The following is a 27,786-nucleotide window of genomic DNA, read 5'->3' on the forward strand; positions in this document are numbered from 1 at the left end:
GATTTGGGTGTAGAGGTGTGAGTTTGTATATCGGAAAGTTTCAGCGCGGAAGAGAAAGTATTTCGCCATTTTCTCAGAGAGAAGAGCTTTAAAAAGTTGTTTTTATTTCTATAAGAGAAGAACAGAAGCTGAAGATGGGTGTCGGTCTGGTTCTGTGGGGTTCTGTACTGTGCGCGCTCGGAGTTTGTGCTGTCGGAGGTGAGTCGAATCGGATCGGGTCGGATTAACGGGTTCTTTGGTCTATCGGCTAAAACGAAAGTAAAAAACGGAACGCGATAAAAACAGATCAAAGAATAAATAACATAAATAAACAAAGAATGTCTGGGAGTAATGAGCAGAATTCACGCCTTATGTAATATAACACACAATCTATAATATAGAATAAATAAGATCAGTAAAACTGGCTAATTGTGGGTTTTATTATAATTATATGTATACCGCATTTATTATTTAATCAAAACTCTACAGCTGAGCGTGTTAACAAGGACTCCGTTATTTCTTTAGTTAGTTATTTTTGCTTTAATATTTCCTTCATTTGACTTATTATCAGTTTAATGTAGTTTAATGTAGCTAGTCCTATGTAAATTATTGTGTACGCACTTTTTTTTACAGGGTCTAGTCTTGTTACAACACGCCATTTTACACCATTTCAGAGCTGTAGAATAACGGAAGTGTCTTAGCCAGAGATTCGTGCGAAGAAAACAAACTGTACCCTATCACCAACAACTTTACTTCTCTAAATACATTTATACTCGTATTCTCAGTGTTTAATTCATTGTTGCAGAATTTAAGCTACACGGAAAGTACTGTAGATACATAAATATTGTGGTTATTAATATTTTTATTTATTGTACAAAACAGTAAACTGAAAGTGTGATAATTAATTCCATTAAAAAACACTCAACAACAACAACAATACATTTAAATGTATTTTTAAACCAATTGAAATGCATTTTTACAGGGTTAAGTCTTGTTACAATACGCCAATTTTAGCCTCTAAGAGCTACAGAATAACGGAAGTGCGAACATACAAACTGTACCCTATCACCACACCAACAACTTCATTCCTATAAATACATTTATACTCCTATTCTCAGCGTTCAGGTTAAAATAATTTAGTTATATACATTTATCTAAGTACTGTAGATAAATTAATATTGTGATTATTAATTTTAAATTATTAGTTTTATTTATTTCGCAAAAAAACAGTAAACTAAAATGGTGATAAATAATTCCAATAAACACAACAACAACAACATTTAAATGCGTTTTTCAGGGTTTAGTCTTGTTACAACAGCCAATTTTAAGCTTCTCAGAGCTGCAGAATAACGGAAGTGTCTCAGTGAGAGATCAGTGTTATGTGGTTTTCCTGTTGTTCTTACTTGCTGTGCAAAACGTTTAGAACAGAAAACTTCATATCTGCGCAAAAAAACTTTGTTCTTCTCAGTAAAACACTAATTTTACATTAAACACGGGTATGCTAAACGGTATGCTAAACGGGTCTGCATACTGTCTGAGTCTGAGCCAATCAGCTTTTAGTATGAGAATTAAAAGTGTTTTACTTAGAATTACATCCTGTTTCACTGCAAGAGACTCCAAAATATATCCATAATTCTTTCAGAAATAAAAATAAAAATAAACCAGTTCACTTTCCATTATCATTGGATTAAAGGAGCTTTGATGTAATACTCAGTTTCTTAATGAGCATTAATTTACAGAAAATAAGCCTTATTATTCCCTGGCTAGATTTAATTAACTCGTTCCTATGCCATAGTTAACTCGTTTCCATGCCTTAATGATCTCGTGCCCATGTCTTAATTAACTCTTCCCCACGCCTTAAGGATCTTGTTCCCATGCATTAGTTTCTCGTTCCCACGCCTTAATTATCTTGTTCTCATGCATTATTATCTTGTTCCCATGCCTTAATATATATATATATATATATATATATATATATATATATATATATATATATATATATATATATATATATATATTTTTTTTTTTTTTTTTATTATTATTTTTTTTTTTACATGATGTCACCTTAGGGGCTCCTTAAAATTGGACTAAATAGCAAACATTGTATTAAAGTATAATAACTGGGTACAAAAATATAGGAGCCAAAAGAAGGACTGCCTTTTATGTATATATTGTTTTGTATATTTATTGTTATATATTGTTCTTTCTGTATTGCTTTAGAACCTTTTCCTTTGATGTTAGTTCAATTAATAGAGTAACTGTATCCGGTCTCTTTAAGAAAGACAGAAGAAATGTTTTAGAATGTGTTTTTGATCACTAGGGGGCGAAACAGGGCAGCAGATAAAACATAGGTAGAAACTGGAGCACACGGTTTTTAGACCATAGCATAGTTGCCTCTTAAAGTGGATATTTTGTGGAAGTTTTTTTGGAATTTTTGTTTGTTGGAAACCCTTTTTTTCCAGTAAACATCTTTTAAAACAACAAGTGGATTCTGTGGTTACTGTACACATCAACCTTACCCAACCAACTAGGACCTGCTGCCTACAAAAAGTATTATTAAACCTTCTGCCTGAATCTTTGAAGTGGATATTCTGTGTTTTACACTTTTTAACACTTAAATTGCTCTAGTTAAAGAAAGTAATAATGAGTTCAGTAGCATCTGTGTTTGGTTTCTGAATGTGTGAGAGTAATCTCCTTTAAACCGTCACAATCGACAAGTTTTCTTTCTTTTTTTTGCAACACAGTTTTGTATTTAAACAATAATACTCTTGAGGTTTGTGCTATAACGTGTAATATTGGCACTGCTGTGTTGCAGTTGTAGGCACCAGGCCATAGATAGGCATAGATAGAGTATTACACATTATAGCAAGAACCTCGAGTGTATTATTGCGATTATTCCACAGTTCTATAATCACTGTTTATTAAAAGATTTTGAATTAAAGAGGAGGAGAAAATAGTTCCACTGCTGCTGTGTTTGTAGCTGCGCTGTTTTAAGCACTGCATTTTTGCTAGGTTATTAGCGCGGTAGCCTCTATTTTTGACCATTTCAGTTAAAATTGTGTAAAACTAAGCTTACTGTAAATAAACGGAAGTTATTTACTCACCCAAATAAACATTTTTTAGGAGAGAAATCTCTGTAGATCTGCAGAATTACAAGAATCTCTTATTTTGCATTCAGCTTAAAATACCCTATTTTAACTGAAAAAAAAACACACTTAAGCTTTTATTTTAATAATAATAACTCTTAAGCTGATGTTGGTGTCTGAAAATGTGTGTAATAAGGAGTGTTTTTGTATCACTGGGATTATTTATTTAATTGTGTGGATTGCGTCTTAGTTTACGCCGCCTATTGGAGACATGGCTTAGTGTTTCTGCACTGTGCCTCTATGGGATCCCAGTGGTGTATAATAACCTCGCATTTGGTTTGTATTTGGCTTGTAAGCGCTGCATCGATGCTAAGTTACCTGTATGTGGTAGTACATGGAGAGCTTCGGTTGCAGTGCATTACCGGCTGATAACGGTACTCATAGAAAGCCTCTCAGCTAGTCAATCACATTGCAGGGTCGGAACTAACTGACATTTTTTGGTTTATGCGAGTAAATTTGAGTTTACATTTTCTTTCCCCTTCCCTTTCTTACTCCTCCAGAGAAACACTCCCTGTTCTACATTTACAGCGCCCTCAACAAAGACGTAAATCTAACAGGAATCTATGAGTTCACAGCTCTGGGGCTGCTGGATGACCGAGAGATCGACTACTACAACAGTAAGGAGCAGAAGAAGATTCCTAAACAGAGCTGGATGATGGAGAAGATGCAGGAAGATTACTGGGAAAAAGGAACCCAGTCTCGCAAGAGTAAAGAACAGTGGTTCAAGGTCAATGTGGATATTCTGATGCAGAGGATGAAACACAATAACACGGGTTAGTGATTCTCCAGATCTTCATCGTTTCCTGCTCTCCTGATCTGTGTCAGTGATTGTGATGGTCTTCATTTTCTCCTTCTTTTCAGATCTTCATGTGCTTCAGTGGAGACACGGCTGTGAGGTCGAGGAGTCCAATGGAACAGTGAAGTTTCTGAGAGGGATTGATCAGTACAGCTATGATGGATCAGAGTTCCTCTCCTTCGATGATGAAAACATGCGCTGGATCGCTCCGGTTCAGGCGGCGGTAATAACCAAGAACAAATGGGATGGTGTGGCCATCCTGAACCAGTACACCAAGGGCTACCTGGAGAAAGAGTGTGTGGACTGGCTCACCAAATTCATGGAGTACGGAAAAGAAACACTGAGAAATCACTGTGAGTTTCCTGACTGGGTCTGTTTTAAAATTGTAGACTTTATTAATGTAGGCTTCATCTGAAAATAATGGCAAATCATCTTTTGGTAAAACTGTGACTATTGTATAGCTTATATAATTTATACTCCATTTATGCACATAATATTTGGCAACCAAATTTCTTTGGCCAAAATGACGAAAATAAGTGACAAGAACTCTGCTGCAACAACTAATCGGTTAAAATTGATTATTAACAAGGTTGGCAACTAAATTGTATTATAATAAAATACTTTGGTCTACCTCGTTATACACACAGGTACAGGTAAGTTGCTCTCCCCTAATCTGGGGCACCTTAAATTCCCCCTTAAACGTGGAAGCTCAACCAGCTGTTTCAAAGAAAGCCTTAGTTTTAATCAAGATATTTTTTGTGAATTAAACAAGTTATTATATATTGTAAGGAACACAGGAACCAGGGAATGGGGAGGCGCGTGCCGAATGTAAAAGAGTGGTTTAAGCAGCAAAATCACAAGACATGCCAGTAGTGTCATAGACCAGGCAGGGGTTCTGCAACAGAAAAGGCAATACATAAATACAAGGGCTGGACAGAGAGACAGGTCTAACAGGCAGGAGGTTTAAAGAGATGGTCTGAGAACAGAAAACAGGTCAGGAATCAGAAAAACAGGAAAGCAAGGAAACTCGTTGTATAAGAGCTGGAGAACCAGGTAATACTCGGCAGGGAGCAAAGGGAACAGGGGGGCTTATATACAGGGGATACACCTGGGAGTAATCAAGGAATCAACCTATCAGAACTCAGGAGAGGAAGAGCGTGACTGCATCACATGTTCAGCAGAGACATTGTAGTCCATTGTAAGAGCATGCTGGGAGTTAGAGTCTTTAGGGCTAACAGGGACGAGAGCAGGCAGACTAACAGCGTCAGGCGTGACACATATATAGTTAAACAAGGTACGTTACTTTAGTAAATAGATCAGTAAATGTATATCTCACTCGCATTTAGCAAGCTTTCCATTCCACCTTAAATGCAGCGGGATTTACATTCAGAGTGAAAGAAAATCAACCCAAACAAAAGTGATGGAAAAGGGCTGTTTGTTTGAAATGAACAAAAAAGAAATCTATTTAATTAAAATATTGAATTGCTTTGTTTTTTTTTTTTTTTTTTTAGGGCAATTGCATTTAAAGCCTATACGTCTGATGATTTAACGTGAACTTGATTTAAAAAAGTATTCTAAATCACATTAAATTAGTAAAAATGAACTCTTGTTGTGGAAACAGGACTGTGTGTCTCTCTACTCTTCCTCCAGACTCTGCTCCCTTGATTTAATTTAAATGAAATGTAAAATTTACTGATGATCAGTGATGGTTTGGAGAGACATGTCATCTGCTGGTGTTGATCCACTGTGTTTTATTATATTATTATACAGCACTTCATATCTTACAGCTTCCCTCTGCTACTGACAACTTTTATAGAGATGCAGATTTCATTTTCCAGCAGGACTTGGCACAATGCCACCACTGCTTACCAAAAGTACCAATTGATCTTATATAATATTCTATTATTTTTTATTTTCATAATGTTTGCTGCAGAAGGTGACAGTTTGTAATTTTTACTTAGAGATTTTACTTCTTAAAAAATAGTATTTTAAAATGTTTTTTCATTTTATTTTATTTGTTTTCGCTGCAGCTCCTCCTACAGTTTATGCGTTTGCTAAGAAATCTTTGCGAGACCCGAGAATGCTGACCCTGACCTGCATGGCTACGGGATTCTACCCCAAAGACGTGGTGATGAGCGTGAGGAAGTTCGGCACTTCATTTCCTGAACATCTGATCACATCTTCTGCAGTCAGACCCAATGATGATGAAACCTACCAGCTGAGGAAGAGTGTGGAGATACAGGAAGACGACAAAGCTCAGTTCGACTGTTGCGTGAATCACATCACCCTCACAAAACCAATTATAGTACAATGGGGTATTTATATATTCTTATAGTATACATATTTATTAAATACATAATCACTAATCTGAATTAACAGCAGCAGGGTGATCATCCATCAGATAAATAAGATTCCTGTATTTCTTTGTGTTTCTGCATCAGACAAGATGAACTCTAACATCATAAAATCGAAGAACGCTGCAGGTTCTGCTACAGCAGGGATTACAACATGTGTTCTGCTCATCATCATCGCCATCATCGTCTTTATCTGTGTCTATTTCCTTAAGAAGAAGAGTGGTAAGTGGTCCTGTGTACCTACAAATACTCCTAATTAATCCTAATGAAGAATTGTGTATTAATGTCCTTTTCTTCTTCTGTGGATTTCCCAGGTGGGGTAGGAATATGATGAAGCTTCTCCAGGTATCTTTTTTCATCAGAAACTTTAATCAAATATCTCAAATATTTCTGTTAACCTGTACGGCATGGCACTGTCAAGACAGACTTTGGGGATTACTGTTGATATAAACTGTTTATAACTGAATTTAAATTTATGGCAGATATTAAATTTAGCATGTACTGCTAATGTTATCTTAGCTATTATTGTGTAATGTTAGAAAAAAGGATTTTAGAATGCAGGTATATACATATTAGTTAGTCTAACTATGTTCGATCATTATTATTAATCAGAGATTGTAACAAAACCTTTTGGACTTTTGTAATTTCAGAATTTTGAGATTTACATGTTTCGAGTTGATTAAATAATATGTAATTATTATTGTTTATTCTTACATTGACGGTAACTTTATTAATATACAGATTTGAAGTTGGTCAGGTTGCCACAGTTCAAAAAGAACTTCAGTTCAAAGAGATCTTCAGATGCTCTTCAGTCAATTGTTGTTGAAATAAATGAAGTCTTTGATACTCTGCCAATTTTTGCAATTTGGCAAGTTTTCTCACCTACAAAGATAGAGTAGGAAAATGCCAGCTATTCTAAAAATCAAGTTGTATGATCTTTTATTAATAATTTATCTACATTTTATTGCATGAAATAAATATATTATCACCTTCCAACCAGCAAAACTTCTGGCTTTCACAGACCTGTTAGTGTTTCTTTAAGAAGCTCCCCTATTCTGCACTCATTACCTGTATTAATTACACCTGTTTAAACTCGTAAAAATCCACCAATCACACTCCAGCCTCTCCACCATGACCAAGATCAAATATCTGTCTAAGGACACTTTACTGTATTGTTGGGAGCAAACTGCACCATGTTTAAGGGAGGATGGATGAGGTCATGTAGCGCAAGATTTTGGCCAACAACCTCCTTCCCTCAGAAAGAGCATTAAATATGGGTCATGGCTGGGTCTTCCAACATGACAATGACCCTGTAATGTCTCTGTAAGAAGCATTTTAAGTTCTTGGAGCGGCCTAGCCAGTCTCCAGACCTGAAGACCTGAAGGAGCTAAAACTCAATGTTGCCCAGCGAAACAGAGATCTGGAGAAGGTTTCTGTACCAAATATTTAGTTTTATTTTTCTATTGTAACAAATACTTATCAGTTTGATACAGTTTACATACTGATCTACCAAAATGAAAGGATGTGTGTTTAAGGAATGGTAGAAATGTACGTTTTTGGTGATGCTAACACATGTCATTTGATATTTTCTGCTGTTTTTCAGGTACCGAAGGGAGCAACTAGTCAGGGTGATTAATGCTGTTTAATAACTTGCTAATTCATGATCTCAAGCTGGTTATGAAACTTGTTGCGCCAAAGGTTTTGACTGAATTTTCCAGCATTTTTCTTTACATTTCTAACATGAAGTTTGAGAAAACAGTTTTAAATTCTCTGCAGCAAGCCTGGGCAATACACACACACACACACACACACAGCTTAATAATGCACTGGGATAAAGTTACAACAGAAGAAAAAAGGTAAAAATTACATATACCTCTTATTTTAATGTAATTTAGCAAGCTGTTAAAAATTAGACTGGAATTATTCATTATCAGTTTGCTTTCTCACATTTCCCCACCATACTGATTAACGTGTGTATTGCAGTAATATTGTATTACCTGTTGTGGTGTTCAGAATACTTGAGTTAAGATGTTCTGATCTATAACGTTTTAATTTCAGTTTACTTTATTAATAAGCATCCTCAGATCGCATTGAGTGCTGTGTTTTTAATGTGTATATTTGATATATTTTAGTGCTTATGCATTGAATGTAGACAGAAGGGAAATTGAGTGTTATATTAAGTGTTACTCTGTGACTCAAACTGTTTAAATTGTGGCAGATAATAGCCGTTTATTTTCATCTTAATACGGATATAACAGAGTCTGAGTCCAGGTGCTTACTGTTTAAATATCAGCTGTTTATATTTTTTATTATATGTATTTTTACTGTTTTATTTTCTGTCACATTTTTACATTTGCTGGATGAGCTGAATACAGCCGCTTTACCAAAGCCTTTTCATTTAAATCAACTATTGCACTTTTTTTATATATATATTTTATTTGTATTTTTCTTTTACAGTGTATTTTATGTTTACATATTTGGTCAAAATGTTAAATCTATGCTGGAATTCTCTGGATTTGAACCAGAAATTAGAGAATTACCTCTTAAAAATAGAGAAACATTATAATTGAAAGGATTGTCTGTCAGTAACCCGGTACTGAATTGTTTTTTACGCTGTTATTACATATTTTGTATTTAACTTTTAATTCTTTGGCATCTGTAGCATTATTTTATTTCCTAGGGACTTCTGGTTACTTTACCTGCCCAGTGTTTCAGAAAGTGGTACGTGCAGTGTTAATGTTTATGATCTTCTGCTGCTTTTTTAGCTTTTAAATTAGATCTATATATTACTATATTTTTCTTGATGCACTTTTTCCTTAATTTGCAGCATAAGAACAGATATATAAACGTGTGTGGTTTGATGTTTATGGAGATTGGCAGCTTTTGATCTGATGCTGTATTTTTTTTTATATTGTACTTTGAATTTCACTGATTTCACTGTTTTATGAAAAAATAAAGGCTTTTATTTTTGCTTGTCCACGTGTCCCTGAATAATATGATCTTTTTTTTTTGTTTGTAATAAATGGGGCTGTGTAGAAAATTACTTCAGTAACACTAAATAATACTGTTTCATAGTTAATAGGTAATTAAGCAGTAAGTAATCAATTCAGTGGTGATATTAAATGTATATTTTAATGAAGCCAGTGACACCATTTGTAGTAGTAGTAGTAGTAGTAGTAATCTTAATTACCTTATTATCTCATTATCTTTCAAATATTAGCAACATATAGTAAAATACTACAGTGTGTAGTAATCTGCGTAACCAACATTTTTTTGGGAGAAAAAACATTATAACATAAAATTATTACATAGGAGACATTAATTTCTTTCAATAAAGTTCTCCAAAAGACATCTAAAACTGTAATATGTTTTATTTATAAAAAGTTTATCTTCGGCCGTGCAATCTCAGAGGTTTTTTTTGGAGGGCGCATTATTAGGGTAATTACGGTAATTCCACATCACCGGACCGCTAGCCTCTATCAGTGTGTTTATCTGCTGCTGCAGGTTCTTCTATCAGTGGTGATATTAAAGTCAGTGACACCACTTATCATATATTAACCTTACTTGCCATAGTATCCTTTAATATCTTCCAAATGTTAGACACACTGAAATGTGCAGTAGTCTGCTTAACCCCCATTTTTGTAATATTCTGTCAGTGTGTTACAGGTGTTTATTCTAAACCTGTGCTCTTCTTCAGTCCTCCTGGAGATGTGCTCAGTAGAAGTGATGGCTCACATACAGCTTTACTGTAGGCTGTGTCCTACATCCTTATTCTGGGGGAAATATTTTTAAATTAATATTTGTCTTACATAACGTGTTCTTCAGATAATTAATAAAGGGTCCCTGTCTTCTAACCCAATACTAATAACTGAAGTTATTAGTAATAACTGTGTTCTTCTTCAGGAGTTACTGCAGATCATGTCACAGTATTATAAAGTGAGAAATATAGTAACTTATTACTAATGACTAGTGATGATTAGTTCAGTACTATCTACTGATTAATTACTCAGTACTTCCAGGTAGTTAATAGATAATACTTAAGTGTTAATGCAGCACTATTAATTAGTTACTGCTTAGTTCCTGCTTAGTTACCTATTAACCATAAAACAGTATTTTAAAGTGTTACCAGAAAGTGTGTTGAAACAACACTTTCATTTTTTTATGTCATTCAATAAAACAATAAATGAAAATTCACCTTTTTTTATCTTACAACAGGGTATTTATTTAAGTATTGGCTAAAGGCCATCAGAATTACTTTTTAGAGTGTATATATACTGCAGGAAGCCATTGGCCAAATGTTTTGTTTAATTTAGTTTAATTGCTACTTTAAAGTGATACAGATATTGCCTGTAATTGGTCTAGGGAGTCGGAATTGTATATGTTTATAATTCTCTACATCCAATCACAATCAGATTCACTCTTTATCTGGATGGAGAGATTTATCTGGATAGGGGTTTTATTGAAAGAGGAGAAGCCGGAATGAAAACCAGCTGAAATAAAAAACGAGTAACGAGGATATTTTTTAATAAAACGTAAGGTGTTGAAAGTTCAGATAATTGTTTGAAAATGTAAAATAATTACTGCAGTAAAGTATAGATATTTGTACTTTCTTTTTGTGTACTAGTATTTGTACTTCATTACTTCTCACCTCTGATCTTAATGGCATTTTTATTTATAGTGAAAACAGATTTTTGGTTGCTAAGACAGTTAAGAGACTCCATAAGTAAATTAAAAACAACAAGAACAACTTCTTTTAACAAATTTTTAATGTGTGCAGATAGTGTTTCCAAAAGAGGATCATCAGATTCGATGTGAATTTGACAGTAGAGGCATTACATTTAAACCAAAAATAACATTTTAACGAACAAACGTAATAATGTAAAATCTACCCAGAAACACACGATGGTACTTTCTGTGACTTTCTATTGGTCTATTGGCTGAACAGCAGAGAGCAAGCCAATATGAACCCAAGCCCACCCAATAGTTTCCTAGAACAACATTTGTGGAAATTACTTTTAATTAAAAGTAAATTATTATTATAAGGTCATTTTACAACCTAAACATGTTACTCCACATTACAGCTACTGTTGTTAGAAAAATTATGCAAGCAATGTCTGAATTATCACCTAATATTTAAAATAATATAACAGATTATTATTATTGTTATTATTATTATTAATATTATTATTATTATTATTATTATTATTATTATTATTATTATTATTATTATTATTATTATTGTAATAATAATATTATTATTATTAATAATAATAATATGTATTGTATGTAAAAGAATGTAACTTTACGTTTCATAGAGACTTTTATAAACGTCAGGACATGTGGTCTTACTGTGAAATACAAATGAACAGAAGTCACGTTACAGCAGTGTTTCTCAACCCAGTTCTTATATATTCTACTGCATATTAAAACTGTTCTGCATATTCTAGAGCTTCCTCTGGTGGATATACATGATTAATTTAGGCTCCATAGGGGGCTAAAGGATTTTAACAGGTAAACTCAGTAAATGACTGTTTATTAGCTGATCAGGTGGAAAACACTAGTTTAGGGCAGTGATCGGGGTTAAGTAACTGCTTTAAACTACCAACTTAAAGTACTGTACGAAATTCTGGCGATCATCTACATCCAGCTTCTAGATAACTAGTTAGTTAAATCAATTTTCGTTCATTATAGCTCACAGTAAGTCCTGTAATCCTAAATGAATAAACAGTTTGAAAATTAAAGTGATTAGCTGATCAGGTACAGGGAAACATTACATATATATTTTATTTTTTTCCTTTAACCCTGACTCCCAATCTAGCTAATTCCAAAGATAAGCTTACACACTCACACAGCTGCAGTTTATTAATCACAGTGGGTTTAAACTGTGTGCTGATTCAGAGACGTGTATTTTTAACCAGCTATCAGAAACATATCATCACAGTTGAAGTGGTTAGCCTATCGTTACCTTTCTGTTAGAAAAATCTCCGTATATCCAGATCTGTTTTAAAATCAGCTGAAGCTGCTGCGTCCCGATCCCGCTGCTAAATCTCACAGCGAGGGGGCGGGGCTTCCCCAACAGCAAACTCTGCTCCGCGCGCCGCAAAACCAGCAAGCTGATTGGCTGTTTCTACTGAGAGGCGTGACTTAATACCTGAACCGGCTCCGTGATTGGTCCGGTCTGTCTCCTCATTAATAGTACAGCTGACCTGAGCGAACTGATATAATTTTTGGGGGGGACAAATCCACCTGTTTCTAATCCCCCCCGGTTCCTACGCCTATGGCAGAGAGAGAGAGAGATTTGGGTGTAGAGGTGTGAGTTTGTATATCGGAAAGTTTCAGTTTTTTTATTTTTTAAAGAGAAGAACAGAAGCTGAAGATGGGTGTCGGTCTGGTTCTGTTGGGTTCTGTACTGTGCGCGCTCGGAGTTTGTACTGTCGGAGGTGAGTCGGATCGGATCGGGTCGGATTAACTGGTTTTTTTTCCATCGGCTAAAACGAAAGTAAAAAAACGGAACGCGATAAAAACAGACCAAAGAATAAATAACATAAATAAACAAAGAATATCTGGGAGTAATGAGCAGAATTCACGCCTAATATTATAAAATTCATATTATATAATATAGAATAAAGCTTAAACTAGGTAATTCTGGGTTTTATTTTTATTGTATCCTGAATGTATTATTTAATCAAAACTCTACAGCTGAGCGTGTTAACAACAACACCGTTATTTATTGAGTTAGTTATTTTTACTTTAATATTTAATTTAACTGGCTTATTATCAGGTCAGTACTGTAGAATTAGATAAGTTATTGTGTACGCACTTTTTTTTACAGGGTGTAGTCTTGATACAACACGCCATGTTACACATTTTCAGAGCTGTAGAATAACGGAAGTGTCTCAGCCAGAGCTCAGTTCGAAGAAAACAAACTGTACCCCCAACAACTTAACTCCTCTAAATACATTTATACTCTTATTCTCAGCGTTTTATTCATGTTAAATAATTAAATTATATAAAAAGTACTGTAGATAAATAAAATATTGTGGTTATTAATAGTTTTATTTATTGTACAAAAACAGTAAACTGAAATGGTCATAATTCAATATACACACACTAAACAACAACAAAACACCCATTTAAATGCATTTTAAAACCCATTTAAATGCATATATATTGCCTACATATTACCAGCCTTAAAAAATAAATAGTTAATTTATTACTTCTTTTTACAACTTTATTAGTCAAATAAATTAATTCAACTCAGTTATCAATGCATGTAATAATCACAAATCAACTTTGTCATGTACATATACATCATCCTTACATATTACAAAGCTTATTTTTAATGAGTCTGTTAATTTATTTTAAAATAGAATTTCCTTACATGCTACAAGGCTTACTTTTTCAATTAGTCAGTTCACTTATTTTTTTGTTAAATTAATGATCAAATAAATGCATTAAACTCAATCATCGTTAGAAGTATTTATTTGAAACCAACTTTATCATGTACAGATAAATATTTCTTACATGTTACAAGACTTATTTTTTAATTACTTGGTTTATTTATTTTATATTAAATTAATTATCAAATAAATGCAGTAAACTCAACCATCGTTAGAAGTAATCATTTCAAACCAACTTTATCATGTACAGATGTATATTCCTGACATGTTACAAAGCGTATTTTTTTATAATTAGTCGGTTTATATATTTTATATTAAATTAATTATCAAATAAATGCATTAAACTCAATCATCGTTAGAAGTAATCATTTCAAAATGATGGTTAAAAATTAAAAGGTGCTGATGAGATTACATTAAAATTCTAGCCAGGAGTGGATTTCCTAAGAGATTCTTGGCACCAAGATGATTCTTAGATGGTCAAGCAAGCTTCACACTAAGCACTCTCTGCAAATAAATAAATGAATGAAACAAAATAAATAGAAATTACACAAAAACATTTAAAACTGAGTTATTTATTTGACTATAAAATGTATTGTTAAATAAAGAAACAGAATAAATGTAGTAACTATAAAACATATAAAATAAATTAACTGACCACCTTAAAAATAAGTCTTGTAACATGTAAAGAATATAAAGCTTTACATGACTAAGTTAATTTGAAATTAATACTTCTAACGATGATTGAGTTTAATGCATATATATGCCAATTAATTTAATATAAAATAAATGAACTAACTAACTAAAAAAATAAGCCTTGTAACATGTAAGGAATATATATCTGCATAAGAAAGTTGATTTGAAATGATTACTTCTAACGATGATTGAGTTTAAAGCATTTATTTGATAATTAATTTAATATAAAATATATAAACCGCCTAATTAAAAAAATAAGTCTTGTAACATGTAAGGAATATACATATGTACATGATAAAGTTGATTTGAAATAAATACTTCTAACGATGATTGAGTTTAATGCATTTATTTGATAATTAATTTAATATAAAATAAATAAACTGACTAATTAAAAAAATACGCTTTGTAACATGTAAGGAATATATAGGTAAACATGATAAAGTTGACTTGAAATGATTATTTCTAACGATGATTGAGTTTAATGAATTTGTTTGATAATTAATTTAACATAAAATATATACACAGACTAATTAAAAAAAAAACCTTGTAACATGTAAGAAATATTTATCTGTACATGATAAATATATAAATATATAAATAAATAAATACTTCTAATGATGACTGAGTTTAATGCATTTATTTGATCATTAATTTAACAAAAAATAAGTGAACTGACTAATTGAAAAAGTAAGCCTTGTAGCATGTAAGGAAATTCTATTTTTAAATAAATTAACAGACTTATTAAAAATAAGCTTTGTAATATGTAAGGATGATGTATATGTACATGACCAAGTTGATTTGAGACTATTACATGCATTGATAACTGAGTTGAATGAATTTATTTGACTAATAAAGTTGTAAAAAGAAGTAATAAATTAACTATTTATTTTAAGGCTTGTAATATGTAGGCAATATATGTTTGTATAACGTATTGTTAGTTTTGCCATCATGGAATCACATTTAAGAGTTTAATAGTTTTTTTTTTTTTCGTTTTTTGCTGTGGTCCGTAATTGTGCCACGGTCTCTAAGAGAGCAGCACGCTGTTGGGAGAGAAGCGGGGTGAGAGCGCTATCGTTGCGGCTGTATTTTTGTTAAATATGATTTAAAATACCACAAGAAACCACACTTACAGTGATGAATCTCCGTTTTGATTAAGGGGGAGGAAGTCCGGAATTCCGAATCTCTCACGAATGTCAAACATAAAACTAACTTTACCGCAGTTTAGAACTGGAAGCTTCATAACTGAGAAAAAACTTTGTTCTTCTCAGTAAAACACAACTTTTATATTAAACACAAATGAAAAAAACTGGCAGCAAGATTTGTTCTGCAAACTAGACAATTATATACATATTCAGTATTAAATAATGTTAAAAAATTTATTAATAATGGTCAACCTGAAATTAAATTGTACTAAATTGCCAACGTGGCATTAAAGTATAATAAATAGGTATAAAAGTGTTATGAAACCCGGGGCCTGAATCTTTGAAGTGGATATTCAGTGTTTTTAACACTTTATTTGCAGCAGTTAAGTAAAGTAATAATGATTTCTATAGCACCTTTGTTTGGGTTATGAATGTATGAGTTTTTTTTTTTTTTTTTTTTGCAACACAGTTTTGTATTTAGGCAATAAACAATGAGAGGGAGTGCTATAGTGTAATATTGGCACTGCTGTGCTGCGGTCGTATGCACCAGGCTGCAGGCTGAGTATAAAGTTGATCAGCACAGCAGTAATAATATTACACGTTAGAGCACGAACCTCCAGTGTATTGTTGGGATTATACCACAGTTCCGTTATCACTCTTTATTGAAAGAAATTAAAGAGGAAGAGAAAATAGGATCTGTTTGGTTATAAACACTCCTCCAGTTAAAATAGTTTCATAGCTGCTCTGTTTGTAGCTGTGCTGTAAGTTCTGCATTGTTGCTAGGTTAGTGTGGTGACCTCTATTTTCAGCCATTTCAGTTAAAATTGTGGAAATCTACGCTCACTGTAAATAAACGGAAGCGCTTTTCTCACCGAAATAAATGGTTTTCAGGAGAGAAATCTGTGTAGATTAAAGTCCAGCGCTGGTTTGACTGAAAGAAAATGTTTTTTTAGGAAATTAAAGTTTTGTTTACTTTGACGCCCCTCAGCGGCAAGACCACCTTACATTCAGCTTAAAATACTGTATATTACCTGGAAAATATATACACTTGAGCTTTTATTTTAATAACAACAACTCTTAACCTGATATTGGTCTGATAATGTGTGTAATAATGAGTAGTTTTGAATCGCTGGGCTTATTTATTTATTTGTGGGACCATGTCTTTGCCTTCGCCGCCTATTGGAGACATGGTGTTTCTTTACTGTGCATATCAAATCAAAACAAATCAAATTTATTTGTATAGCGCTTTTTACAACAGGTGTTGGCACAAAGCAGCTTTACAGAAACATGATTACAGGACAAAGAATCAGGCAAAACATTAAACATAGAAAATACATAATGCAGAACCCCCAGTGAAAAACTCCCTCAGAGCTGCAGGAGGAGGAAGAAACCTTGGGAGGACCAAGACTCACATTTGAGGGGGGACCATCCTACCACTGATCAAACGGCTTTTAAATTAAAATTTAAAAAGTATTTTATACATCCATATAGGTTTTATGTATTCAGGAGTATAGCAGCTCCACTAATGGCTTATAGAGTAAGATGGACGATGAGCAGCTGATCTGTGGTGGTGGTGGAGAAGAGCTGACTTCAGAAACTTCCATCAGTCTGGCCGGACAGGAGACGCGAGAGCCTGAGGGTCCAACATCGGTATCGGGGGTCAGACAGGTGGGCAGTCAGTAACTCGGAGGAAGGCAGAGAGATGGAATTAGTTTTGACTGGATTTATGTAAAACTGAGAATATTAAAACATTATCAGACTGTGGCTAATGACTCCGGCAGAACTGAATAAAACAGCCTAACTAAAGGCAGAGAGCCAGAAGGTAACATAGACATGGAGGCTCCCTGAAACACTGGCATCCACCCACTCCACCGTCCACAAACCTGAGTGACCGTGTGCAGTGGGAGAACAACAGCACCAGCATCTCAGTTTACCCACAATTCCCTCTGTCCATGAACCCCTGAATCTGCAGCCTTATCTAAAGGGAAAAACATTAATTACCAAAAGCTAAACTAAACAAGTAAGTTTTCAGTCTAGACTTAAAGATTGAGACTGTGTCTGAGTCCCGAACATATTCGGGGAGATTATTCCAGAGTTGAGGCGCTTTATAAGAGAAAGCTCTTCCTCCTGCAGAGCTCCTCTGAATTTTAGGAACTACTAATAAACCAGCACCCTGAGATCTGAGTAATCGCGGTGGTTCATAACAGGAGATGAGGTCTTGTAAATACTCAAGAGCGAGCCCGTGTAGGGCTTTATACGTTAACAGGAGAATTTTATAGTCTATGCGGAATTTGACTGGAAGCCAGTGCAGTGCTGATAGTACTGGACTAATATGGTCAAATTTTCTCGTTTTAGTAAGGACCCTGGCTGCAGCATTTTGAACTAGCTGAAGTTTATTTAAGTTACTGCAGGAACATCCAGACAGTAGCGCATTACAATAATCTAGCCATGAGGTAATGAAGGCATGGACTAATTGTTCTGCGTCATGCAGTGATAGGGCATTTCTTAGCTTGGCAATATTACGGAGGTGTAGAAAAGCTGTTCTAGTAACATTAGATATGTGTTTATCAAATGCTAGATCTGAATCTATGATAACCAGGGGTGGCTATGAACCAGGGGTGGCTGAGAAGTCAGCCAGATTTAGCATTAAGTCTGATAATTTATTTCTAGCAGCTTTGGGGCCTAATAGGAGAACTTCTGTTTTATCACTATTTAATAGGAGGAAGTTGTGCGACATCCATGATTTTACAACTTCTACACAATCCTCGATTTTCTTTAATCTCACTCTGTCATCAGGTTTGGCTGATATGAAGAGCTGCGTGTCATCCGCATAACAATGAAAATTCACATCATGTTTTCTAATAACTTTGCCAAGTGGTGTGAATGGCTGGAATCTGAGGTTCAGTACCTGCCTGGTTTTTAGTTAATTTGGAAATAACACTAAAGAGAACTCTAGGATTATTTTTATTAATCTCGATCTGTGAGGCCAGATACGCTGAGCGGGTTTTATTAAGTTCTTTTCTATATTTAACAAGACTGTCTTTCCACGCAGAGTGAAACACTTCCAGTTTAGTTGATCGATATTTACGATCTAAATTTCGTACTAACTGCTTTAAGGTACGAGTTTGATCATTGTACCACGGTGCGAGCTTTTTCTGTCTCTCTATTTTGTGTTTAAGGGGTGCTACAACATCTAAGGTAGAGCGAAAGGTATTTTCTAAACCTTCGGTTAGTTTGTCTAGTTCTACTGGGTCTATAGGAGAGTACATTAGAGTTGATAAATCGGGAAGCTTATCTGTAAATTGTTGGGCTGTAAAAGGCGTTATTGAACGTTTCATAGAGTAGCTAGGGGATGTACGTATATTATGACTGAGATGTAATTTAAATGAAATAAGGTAATGTTCTGAAATTGCGGAGGTTTGAGAACGAATATTCGGGTTATCTATGCTCACACCCAGGGTCAAAACTAAATCCAGAGTATGATTACAGTAATGAGTAGGTCCTGTTATATTTTGAACAATACCAACTGAGTCTAAAATCGATGTGAATGCCTTTTTTAATGGATCATCCAATTTTTCGAAATGAATGTTGAAGTCTCCAACTATAATCTCTTTATCATTACTTACTGCTAAGTCTGTGACAAAATCACTAAATTCTTTTAAAAATTCTAAATAGGGCCCTGGTGGTCTGTAGATGTTAATTAAGGAAAATGCATTCTTTTTTGTAACTGGATTAATTATGCTGGTGTAAAGAAGCTCAAAAGAAGTAAAAATAATCATAGTGTTTCTGATTGCTAACTAAGGTACTTCGGAAAAGTATGCAGACCCCACCTCCTCTACCGGACAATCTCTGTCTGCGGCTTGGTCCCGGCTCTGGATTGTCAGCAGCTTCTAATACTACTCTGCCGACTAGCTAAAAGACTATGAGCTATGCTGCATGAAAGTAAGGCAGCACCCTCCCACGTGGGGTGGACACCATCCCTACCTAAAAGACCAGGCTTGCCCTCAAAGTGTAGCCAGTTATCTATAAAGCCCACATGATTTTCTGCACACCACTTGGACATCCAGCGGTTCAGCGAAGAAAGCCTGCTGTAAGCTTCATCACCACGCCTCATTGGCATGGGGCCAGAGCAGATTACCTCCTCGGACAGCGTCTGGGCCTGTTTAATCACCTCTTTAATATTAGCCTTAGTTACTTCAGACTGCCGCAGACGAATATCATTGGCCCCTACATGAATTACTACCCTCGAATATCTCCTATTCCCTAACAGCCTGAGGTTGCCACTAATGTCCGGTGCTCTGGCTCCCGGTAAACAAGTAACTGTTGCCGCTGGTGCCCCTAAAGGAGTAGCTAATTTCACGTGTCGGACGATGGAGTCTCCTATCACCAGAGTACCTTTAACAGGCTCCTCAGTTGGTGCTTCACTGAGCGGGGCAAACCTGTTTGACACGTGAACTGGGGGAGCGTGGTGTTCAGGTGGGCTGGCTGTGGCCTTTGCGTTAGCATTAGCCTTAGCCTTTCGACTATGCCGCCAAGACGTTACCCATTCGCCCCGCTGTGAGGGCTCTAAGGCCGGAGTCGAGGGGGTACTAACTCTCCCTGAGACACCCGGGGCTGCTAACAGTGAATCCTGCTGTCTATCCCTTATTAAACCCCGGACGTGCAGCTCTAACTTATTCACCTTATCCACCAAGGTGCTAACTATCTCACACTTAGTACAAATACCACTATTGTTACCAGTATCGGTGGATAAGGGATCTAAGCTAAACATGCCACACTCTGAACAGGTGTAAACCTGAGCAGAAGCCATGGAGAAAAAAGCACTCACCTTGTTTCAATTGAAATTAGAAACTTACACAAACAAACTGCAGCAGCAAACAGCTAATCCAGCAAACCTGAGGAAAAAGTCTATAAAAGTAGACTGAGAGTGGATTAATAGGTGTGTAGAGCAAAGAGGAAGCAGACTAAAAGTGGATTAGTAAGTGTGAAGAGAGTAAAAGAGAAGAAAACAGAGAAAAGTGTAGAAGCTGAAGATTAGAGCAAGCAAGCTAACAGCAGCAGAGCAGCAGACCAGAGTAGCCGCCCCTCCCAATGTTGTATAATAACCTTGCATTTGGTTTGTATTTGGTTTGTAAGCGCTGCATCATTGCTAGGTTACCTGTATGTAGCAGAGTAATACACGGAGAGCTTCGGTTACAGTGCATTACCGGCTGATAGCGGTACTCATAGAACGCCTCTCAGACACATTGCAGAGTCGAAACTAACTGTGGTGTAATAAAACACTAATTACTACAAAGGTCATAAAGCTCTGTTATAAACTGGACAGTACTTGTTTTTAAATATTTGTTTAATATTTTATATTGACAGAAATTCGTTTTTGTTTATGCAAGTAAATCTGAGTTAGCATTTTCTTTCCCCTTACTCTTCCAGAGAAACACTCCCTGTACTACATTTACAGCGCCCTCAACAAAGACGTGTCTCTACCAGGAATTTACGAGTTCACAGCTCTGGGGCTGCTGGATGACCGAGAGATCGACTACTACAACAGTAAGGAGCAGAAGAAGATTCCTAAACAGAGCTGGATGATGGAGAAGATGCAGGAAGATTACTGGGAAAAAGGAACCCAGTCTCGCAAGAGTAAAGAACAGTGGTTCAAGGTTAACGTGGATATTCTGATGAAGAGGATGAACCACAGTAATCAGGGTTAGTGATTCATCAGATCTTTATTGTTTCCTTCTCTCGTGATCTGTGTCAGTGATTGTGATGGTCTTTATTTTCTCCTTCTTTTCAGATCTTCATGTTCTTCAGTGGAGACACGGCTGTGAGATTGATGAGTCCAATGGAGAGGTGACGTTTCTGAATGGGATTAGTGAGTACGGTTATGATGGGTCAGATTTTCTCTCCTTTAATAATTCAAACAGGGTCTGGGTCGCTCCAGTTCCAGCTGCAGAACCATTTATGAAGAAATGGGATGCCATCCTGAACCAGTACACCCAGGGCTACCTGGAGAAAGAGTGTGTGGACTGACTCACCAAGTTCATGGAGTACGGAAAAGAAACACTGAGAAATCACTGTGAGTTTCCTGACTGGGTCTTTTTTAGTAATGTAGACTTTATTAATCTAGGCTCTCTCTGAAAATAATCGCAAATTGTCTTTGTTAAGAATTGAGACCAGGGATGCACCTAATATTTGGCAACCAAATTTCTTCAGCTGAAATGATGAAAGTGAGAGAGAACTTGGGATGCAACAACTAATCGATTAAAATCGATTATTAACAACTAAATTATTTTTAGCAACTAAAAAAACAACTAAATTATTAATAAATTACTTGGGTCTACCTCTTTTTGTCAGTTTTGATGAGTTGCTATTGGTCCATTGATCATGAAACTCTGGTGCAATATAAAGAGCTTCTTTCAGATTCAGATTATATCAAAAGTTACAGGTACAGGTTTTTTGTATTAAATGTTATATATAGTTTTATTGACTTTTTTATATAAATATATTTTTATTGAGGGAGTGAGAGAAGAGGAAAAAAACTATAATAAATCAGGAATGCAAAGAAACAAAACAAATCCAATGAATGAAAAAAAAAGCGTTAACAATATCCAGTATAAAAGCACAGAAATAATTGATGAAACAAATAAAGGGATCCAGCCCCAAATATTTTTTGTTTCCCTTTTTCTTCTTCCTTCCTCCCAAAACCTCCCTTCTTCCCTCCCCTCTCATCCTCCCCAATTTTTTTTGTTTATTTTTTCCCCCACTTTAAACCCCATTAACCCCCCCCTCACATTAACCCCCTCATCTACCCTCTTCCCTTTACCCCTAATGGGTTGGGTCTGCCTTATTATACACACAGGTACAGTTGCTATCCCGTAACCTTGGGCACCTTAAATTCCACCTAAAATGTGAAAGCACAACCAGTGGTTTCAAAGAAAGCTGGAGTTTTAATCAAGCTACATGTTAGCGAATTAAACAAGTTATTACAAATATAGTTAAATAAGATAAGTAAATTTAATAAATAGATTAGTACATTTGTCAAGCTTTCCGTTCCACCTTAAATGCAGCGGGAGTTACATTCAGAGTGAAAGAAAATCAACCCAAACATTTTTTTTTAGTAAGACCTGATTTATTATTCCAGTCATGGTAAAATGCTGTTTTTTTGTTTGTAATGCACAAAAAAAGAAGACTCATAATATTAAAATATAAGATCCAATTAATTTAAATACAGATTGCATTAGAAGCCTAAACATTTTTATTTTTTAATTTGATATCAACCTTATTATTTTACAAAATGTCCGTGAACAAAATTGAAAAACGCATTCTAAATCACATTAAATTAGTAAAAAGGAACTTTTCTTAGTTTGCCTTCTGGGCTCTAATGATGCCATGCCCTTTTGTCTGAGGTGTTGTTTTATGTTTGGACGAACTCCAGCAGATGACAGACATGTATCTTTATCCAAACCATCACTGATTGGTGGAAACTTCACACTAGACCTCGAGCAGTTTGGACTGTGTGTCTCTCCACTCTTCCTCCAGACTCTGATCCCTTAATTTCCTTTAAATGAAATGTAAATTTACTGATGATCAGTGATGGTTTGTAGAGTCATGTCTGTCATCTGCTGGTGTTGATCCACTGTGTTTTATTATCAATTTTCAAATTAGTTTGACCACTAATTTTTACAGCACTTCATGCTTCCCTCTGCTGGAGATGCGGATTTCATTTTCCAGCAGGACTTGGCACACTGCCAAAAGTACCAATTGATATTATATAACATTCTATTATTTTCATTTTCATCATGCTTGCTGCAGAAGGTGCCAGTTTGCAACAGATTTTACTTAGAGAAAATAACGTATTTTTAAATATGTTGGTATTTTTTATTTGTTTTCGCTGCAGCTCCTCCTAAAGTTTATGCGTTTGCTAAGAAATCTATAAGAGACTCGAGAAAGCTGACCCTGACCTGCCTGGCTACGGGATTCTACCCCAAAGACGTGGTGATGAGCGTGAGGAAGTTCGGCACTTCATTTCCTGATCATCTGATCACATCTTCTGCAGTCAGACCCAATGATGATGGAACCTACCAGCTGAGGAAGAGTGTGGAGATACAGGAAGACGATTCAGCAGATTTTCATTGTTACGTGTCTCACAGCTCCCTCAAAGAACCAATCATTGTACAATGGGGTAATTAAATATTCTTATAGTATAGATATTTATTAAATATATAATCACTAATCTGGATTACAGTTTTTCTCAGTCGATTTGGTACATTTCTCAGATCAGAATTGAAATTCTCAGAACTGTTCATTCAATCTCCACATTTCCGTGTCACTTGTGCACATCATAATTGCATTTCTCATTGTGTTTCACATATTGCAAATGCTTTTGTCATTCATGCAAATGGTCGAGTACAATTTTCAGCTGTTTTTTGCATTATCCATTGCTTATGTTGTGCTCATCAAAATGTGTTGTACTGAATATCTGATTTTTCTTTCCCTCCAAAACATTTATGCTTTAGGTCATTGCCTCGGTCATTACATGCAAAAGTGCTGAACATGTGTCATAATCTCCCAGGCATAATTTATAAATTTCTATGAAACTTTTTTGGGACATTTTGGTAATTTATCCTAAATTAATGAAATTGTTCTCAGGTGAACCTTGGCTTTCAGTTAATTAGGCAAATTTGTGAATTTGCCAGGAGATTCTTTCCACACTGCATTGTAGAGAAGGATATTCAGTGTGATGTAAATCAAAACATGTGGCCCAACAGAGAGGAGCTTCAGAATGCATAAAAAAAGAAATCACTATAATTCTTTAAGTTGTTGTCTCAGGTTGTTCTGAATGTTTAGAGTAAGTTTCTAATTGTGTAGGTTTTCCTTCGTGTTATGTATAGAGTGCTGTCGAACACTTTCTTTCCTTAATTTCTGTCAGATTTTTTTGTCAACAAATTGCAGTGCAAATAATATCAGAACTTTTGATTACAGTCTAATTTCTTGCTGTCAGTCTCCCACATACAGTCATGATTAACTATGTTTTGTGTAAGTTTGTATTTTTTGTGTAACACATACAGTTTTAATTGATCCGATTTGAATCAAAAGTATCCATTAGAATATAGTTCATATATACACTGTGCACTGTTGACAACATGACTAAGTATTTTGACTGCCTTGTTCATAGGCAATGACACACAGACTAGAACCTCTGATGGCACTGACAAGTTAAGTGAAATGAATATTTGCTTTTGAGGCGAAAACAAAGAATTCTGAGGGAGTTACGTGCTTTTACAGGTATTTCATTGAGTTTTGCTGTTTGCACTAAATGTTTTGAGAAATGCACGTGTTGTGATGCCAATGTAAAGCATGATGTGAGAATTGCACCAAATCGACTGAGAAAAACTGTAACAGCAGCAGGGTGATAATCCATCAGATAAATAAGATTCCTGTAATTCTTTGTGTTTCTGCATCAGACAAGACGAACATCATAAAATCGAAGAACGATGCGGGTTCTGTTACTGCAGGGATTATAGCAGGTGTTCTGCTCATCATCTCCATCATCATCATCGGTGTCTGTTTCCTTAAGAAAATTATAAGTGGTAAGCGGTCCTGTGTACCTACAAATACTCCTAATTAATCCTAATGAAGAATCGTGTATTAATGTCCTTTTCTTCTTCTGTGGATTTCACAGGTGAGAAGGTCCTTGCTTCATGCCCTACAAAAAAAAGCCTCCCAGGTACTGTTTTTTTCACCAGAAACTTTAATCAAATATCTCAAATATTTCTGCAAACCTGTATACAGATGTGAACTACACAACATATTATACTGATGTGAGAAAGTGAGCTCTGGAGCTTTTATTATAGCAGTGATTAGGAAAGAATATGGAAATTACTGAAAGCTAGTGGAAAGGAGAGGAACTGCAGAGTCAGCTCAAAAACATGTATGGCATGCCAGTTTCAGGATGTACTTTGGGATTACTGTTGTTATAAACTGTTCAGAACTGAATTTAAATGTAATTACAGAATTAGAATATTAAATTTAGAATTCATTGCAAATGTTATTCTGAACAACAATGGGTACTATTGGGTAATGTTAAAAAAATGAATTTATTATGCAGGTATATTGATATTAGTTAGTCTTGTTTAATTGTTATTATTAATCAGAGATTGTAACAAATGTTCATGATAACATGCAGATTAACCTTCTGTACTTTTGTAATGTCAGATTGTTTATTCTTACACTGATAGAAACTTTATAATCATACAGATTTGCAGTCAGTCAGTTTGCTACAGTTTACATACTGATCTGCCGTAATAAAAGGATGCGTGTTTAAGGAATTTTAGAAATGAACTTCACAAGTTTCTGGTGATGCTAACTTGTCATTTTATGTTTTCTGCTGTTTTTCAGGTAACGGAGAGAGTAATAGGGCAACATGAGTCTGAGAATGTCAGGTGTGGTGCAGGAAGGAGACATGGAGAGTAGATGCAAATGCGAGTATTTATTAACTAAACTTGGAACAAACTTGAAGCCAAATACATGACACTAACAAGTAAACACGAGATCTAGACACGAGACTGACCTAGACATACATCGCACAAGAACCGACAAAGGAAACAGGAAACACAAGGCTATGAATACACACACAAGGCAGGAAAGGAAACAGGGGGCGGAGCTACAGATGAAACAGTGAGAAACACAGGACTGGGAGGAACCAGAGACTGTAGAAAAGATGGACGCTGTGTCGCCGTTCCCATTCATTCAATGAAAATGAAGCCAAAATCTTCCTACACCTTGGCGATCCTGGAACCTGATTCTGCGCAGTAGAGACCAGAGGAGGGAGAAAGACTGTGGAGAGACCGCCTACTCATTTAAATAACCCCGCCCCTGAGGGCTGCCTCGCGGTCACAGACTGCAGAGCGGAGCTGACGGTCTGCTATTGGTCCCGCCCATAACCAGCCCTTTTACCATAACCACACCTTTTTTGAATAGAGCTGAATAAAGTTTTAAAAAACAAATTCTGTGAGGATATAAAAATTTAACAATATAAGCAGAGGTTACACTAGCTGCTGCATTTAAATAATGCTGCATTTAAATAAGAATTACAGTATATTAGAAAAAAACTTGATTAAAAGTTGTTCTGTTTTGCAATTAAAACCTATGGGGATGGGTGGGGTTACACAGCTTTCTGCAACCGAACAGCAGGGGGCGCCCGACCTGTGGTGGCTTCACTTTTGAGAGCCCTGTGGGACTCCTTTTGTTATGGGCTGTAGGTCTGATTTATGGTTACCAATAGACACACATTGCTTCCTGTCAGAAAGGTAATCCTGGGCCCACAGGATTGCATTATTGCTAAAAACAATATTATGTAAAGAACCTAGTAGTAGATCATGATCAACAGTCTCAAAAGCTTTTGTGAGATCAATAAAAATGGCAGCACAGTACTTCTTCTTGTCTAGGGCCATGTATAGATCATTTTAAACCAGTGTGGTTGCAGAGATGGTACTATGTATTTCTCTAAATCCAGATTGATATTTATACAGGATAGAGTTTTCATAAAGAAAATACTTGAGCTGGTTATTCACTAAGGATTCTAAAAATACTTGATTTTAGCGATCTATAGTGCACTAGTTAATTGCGCTTTGCACAACTGGATTTAGGGGCGTGGTATCCTGAGGGCACAAAAAATATGCAGCTCCGATGGCGCAAAGGGCGCATACGAATACGAATTCTCTTAATGGGTGTGTTTTGGGCGTAACGTTAAATAAACCAATCAGTGTGCCAGAATTAATTCCCTTTAAGTCCCTTTATGTAAAAACTGTGTTTGCAACACTGGATAATAATCAACCGTTATTTACAGGGGGCACCCTCCTTTTCAATGCTGCTGAGCATTTACAGTCAAAAGGGATTAAAATATATATATAAAAAAAGAACTAATTTGATCAATAAAAAAAAAAAAAAAAAAAAAAAAAAGAATATAATATAAACAGAGGCAGTCCCGCAATGTCCAACTCTATTTTAAGGACATGTGTGCAAGGATTTTTTTATATTGTACTTTGAATTTTATTGAGTACTGTTTTCATTATTAAATAAAGTATTTTATTTTTGCTTATTCATGTGTCCCTGAATTATGATCTTTTTTCGTTTGTAATAAATGGGGCTCTGTAGAAAATTACTTCTATTGCTGATACTTATTAAAAATGTCACTGACTGTATATCTATGTATAACATATGGACATATTGAGATCCACTGTATTTCTATAGTTTTAGTCTATTTTAATAATAATAATA

The 27,786-nt window shown here is 35.3% G+C and overlaps 2 protein-coding genes across 3 annotated transcripts in view; both read left to right on the plus strand.

Annotated features, from left to right (window-relative positions):
* On the plus strand, positions 1 to 26,562 carry LOC111190275 (zinc-alpha-2-glycoprotein-like). Of its 2 annotated transcripts, none has more exons than XM_022663973.2 (7): positions 1 to 198; positions 3,626 to 3,898; positions 3,987 to 4,274; positions 23,405 to 23,689; positions 24,972 to 25,097; positions 25,190 to 25,234; positions 25,906 to 26,562. In XM_022663973.2, the coding sequence occupies exons 1-7, from the start codon at positions 135 to 137 to the stop codon at positions 25,932 to 25,934; spliced, it is 1,110 nt and encodes a 369-aa protein (XP_022519694.2). In that variant the 5' UTR covers positions 1 to 134; the 3' UTR covers positions 25,935 to 26,562. The 2 variants fall into 2 exon arrangements, with proteins under 2 accessions (XP_022519694.2, XP_049328773.1); XM_049472816.1 differs by lacking the exons at positions 23,405 to 23,689; positions 24,972 to 25,097; positions 25,190 to 25,234; positions 25,906 to 26,562 and adding exons at positions 5,952 to 6,236; positions 6,363 to 6,497; positions 6,590 to 6,620; positions 7,879 to 9,244 and having other exon boundaries at positions 4 to 198.
* The window catches only part of LOC111190276 (class I histocompatibility antigen, Gogo-C*0101/C*0102 alpha chain-like), a 163,417-nt gene continuing 148,178 nt past the window's right edge, over positions 12,548 to 27,786 (plus strand). Inside the window, exons 1-2 of the mRNA XM_049472803.1 lie at positions 12,548 to 12,715; positions 20,941 to 21,167. Coding sequence (XP_049328760.1) covers positions 12,652 to 12,715; positions 20,941 to 21,167 — 291 coding nt within the window. The 5' untranslated portion in view covers positions 12,548 to 12,651. The remainder of the gene's footprint in view (positions 12,716 to 20,940; positions 21,168 to 27,786) is intronic.

This window comes from Astyanax mexicanus, unplaced genomic scaffold (genome assembly GCF_023375975.1).
Source record: "Astyanax mexicanus isolate ESR-SI-001 unplaced genomic scaffold, AstMex3_surface scaffold_31, whole genome shotgun sequence".
NCBI lineage: Eukaryota > Metazoa > Chordata > Actinopteri > Characiformes > Acestrorhamphidae > Astyanax > Astyanax mexicanus.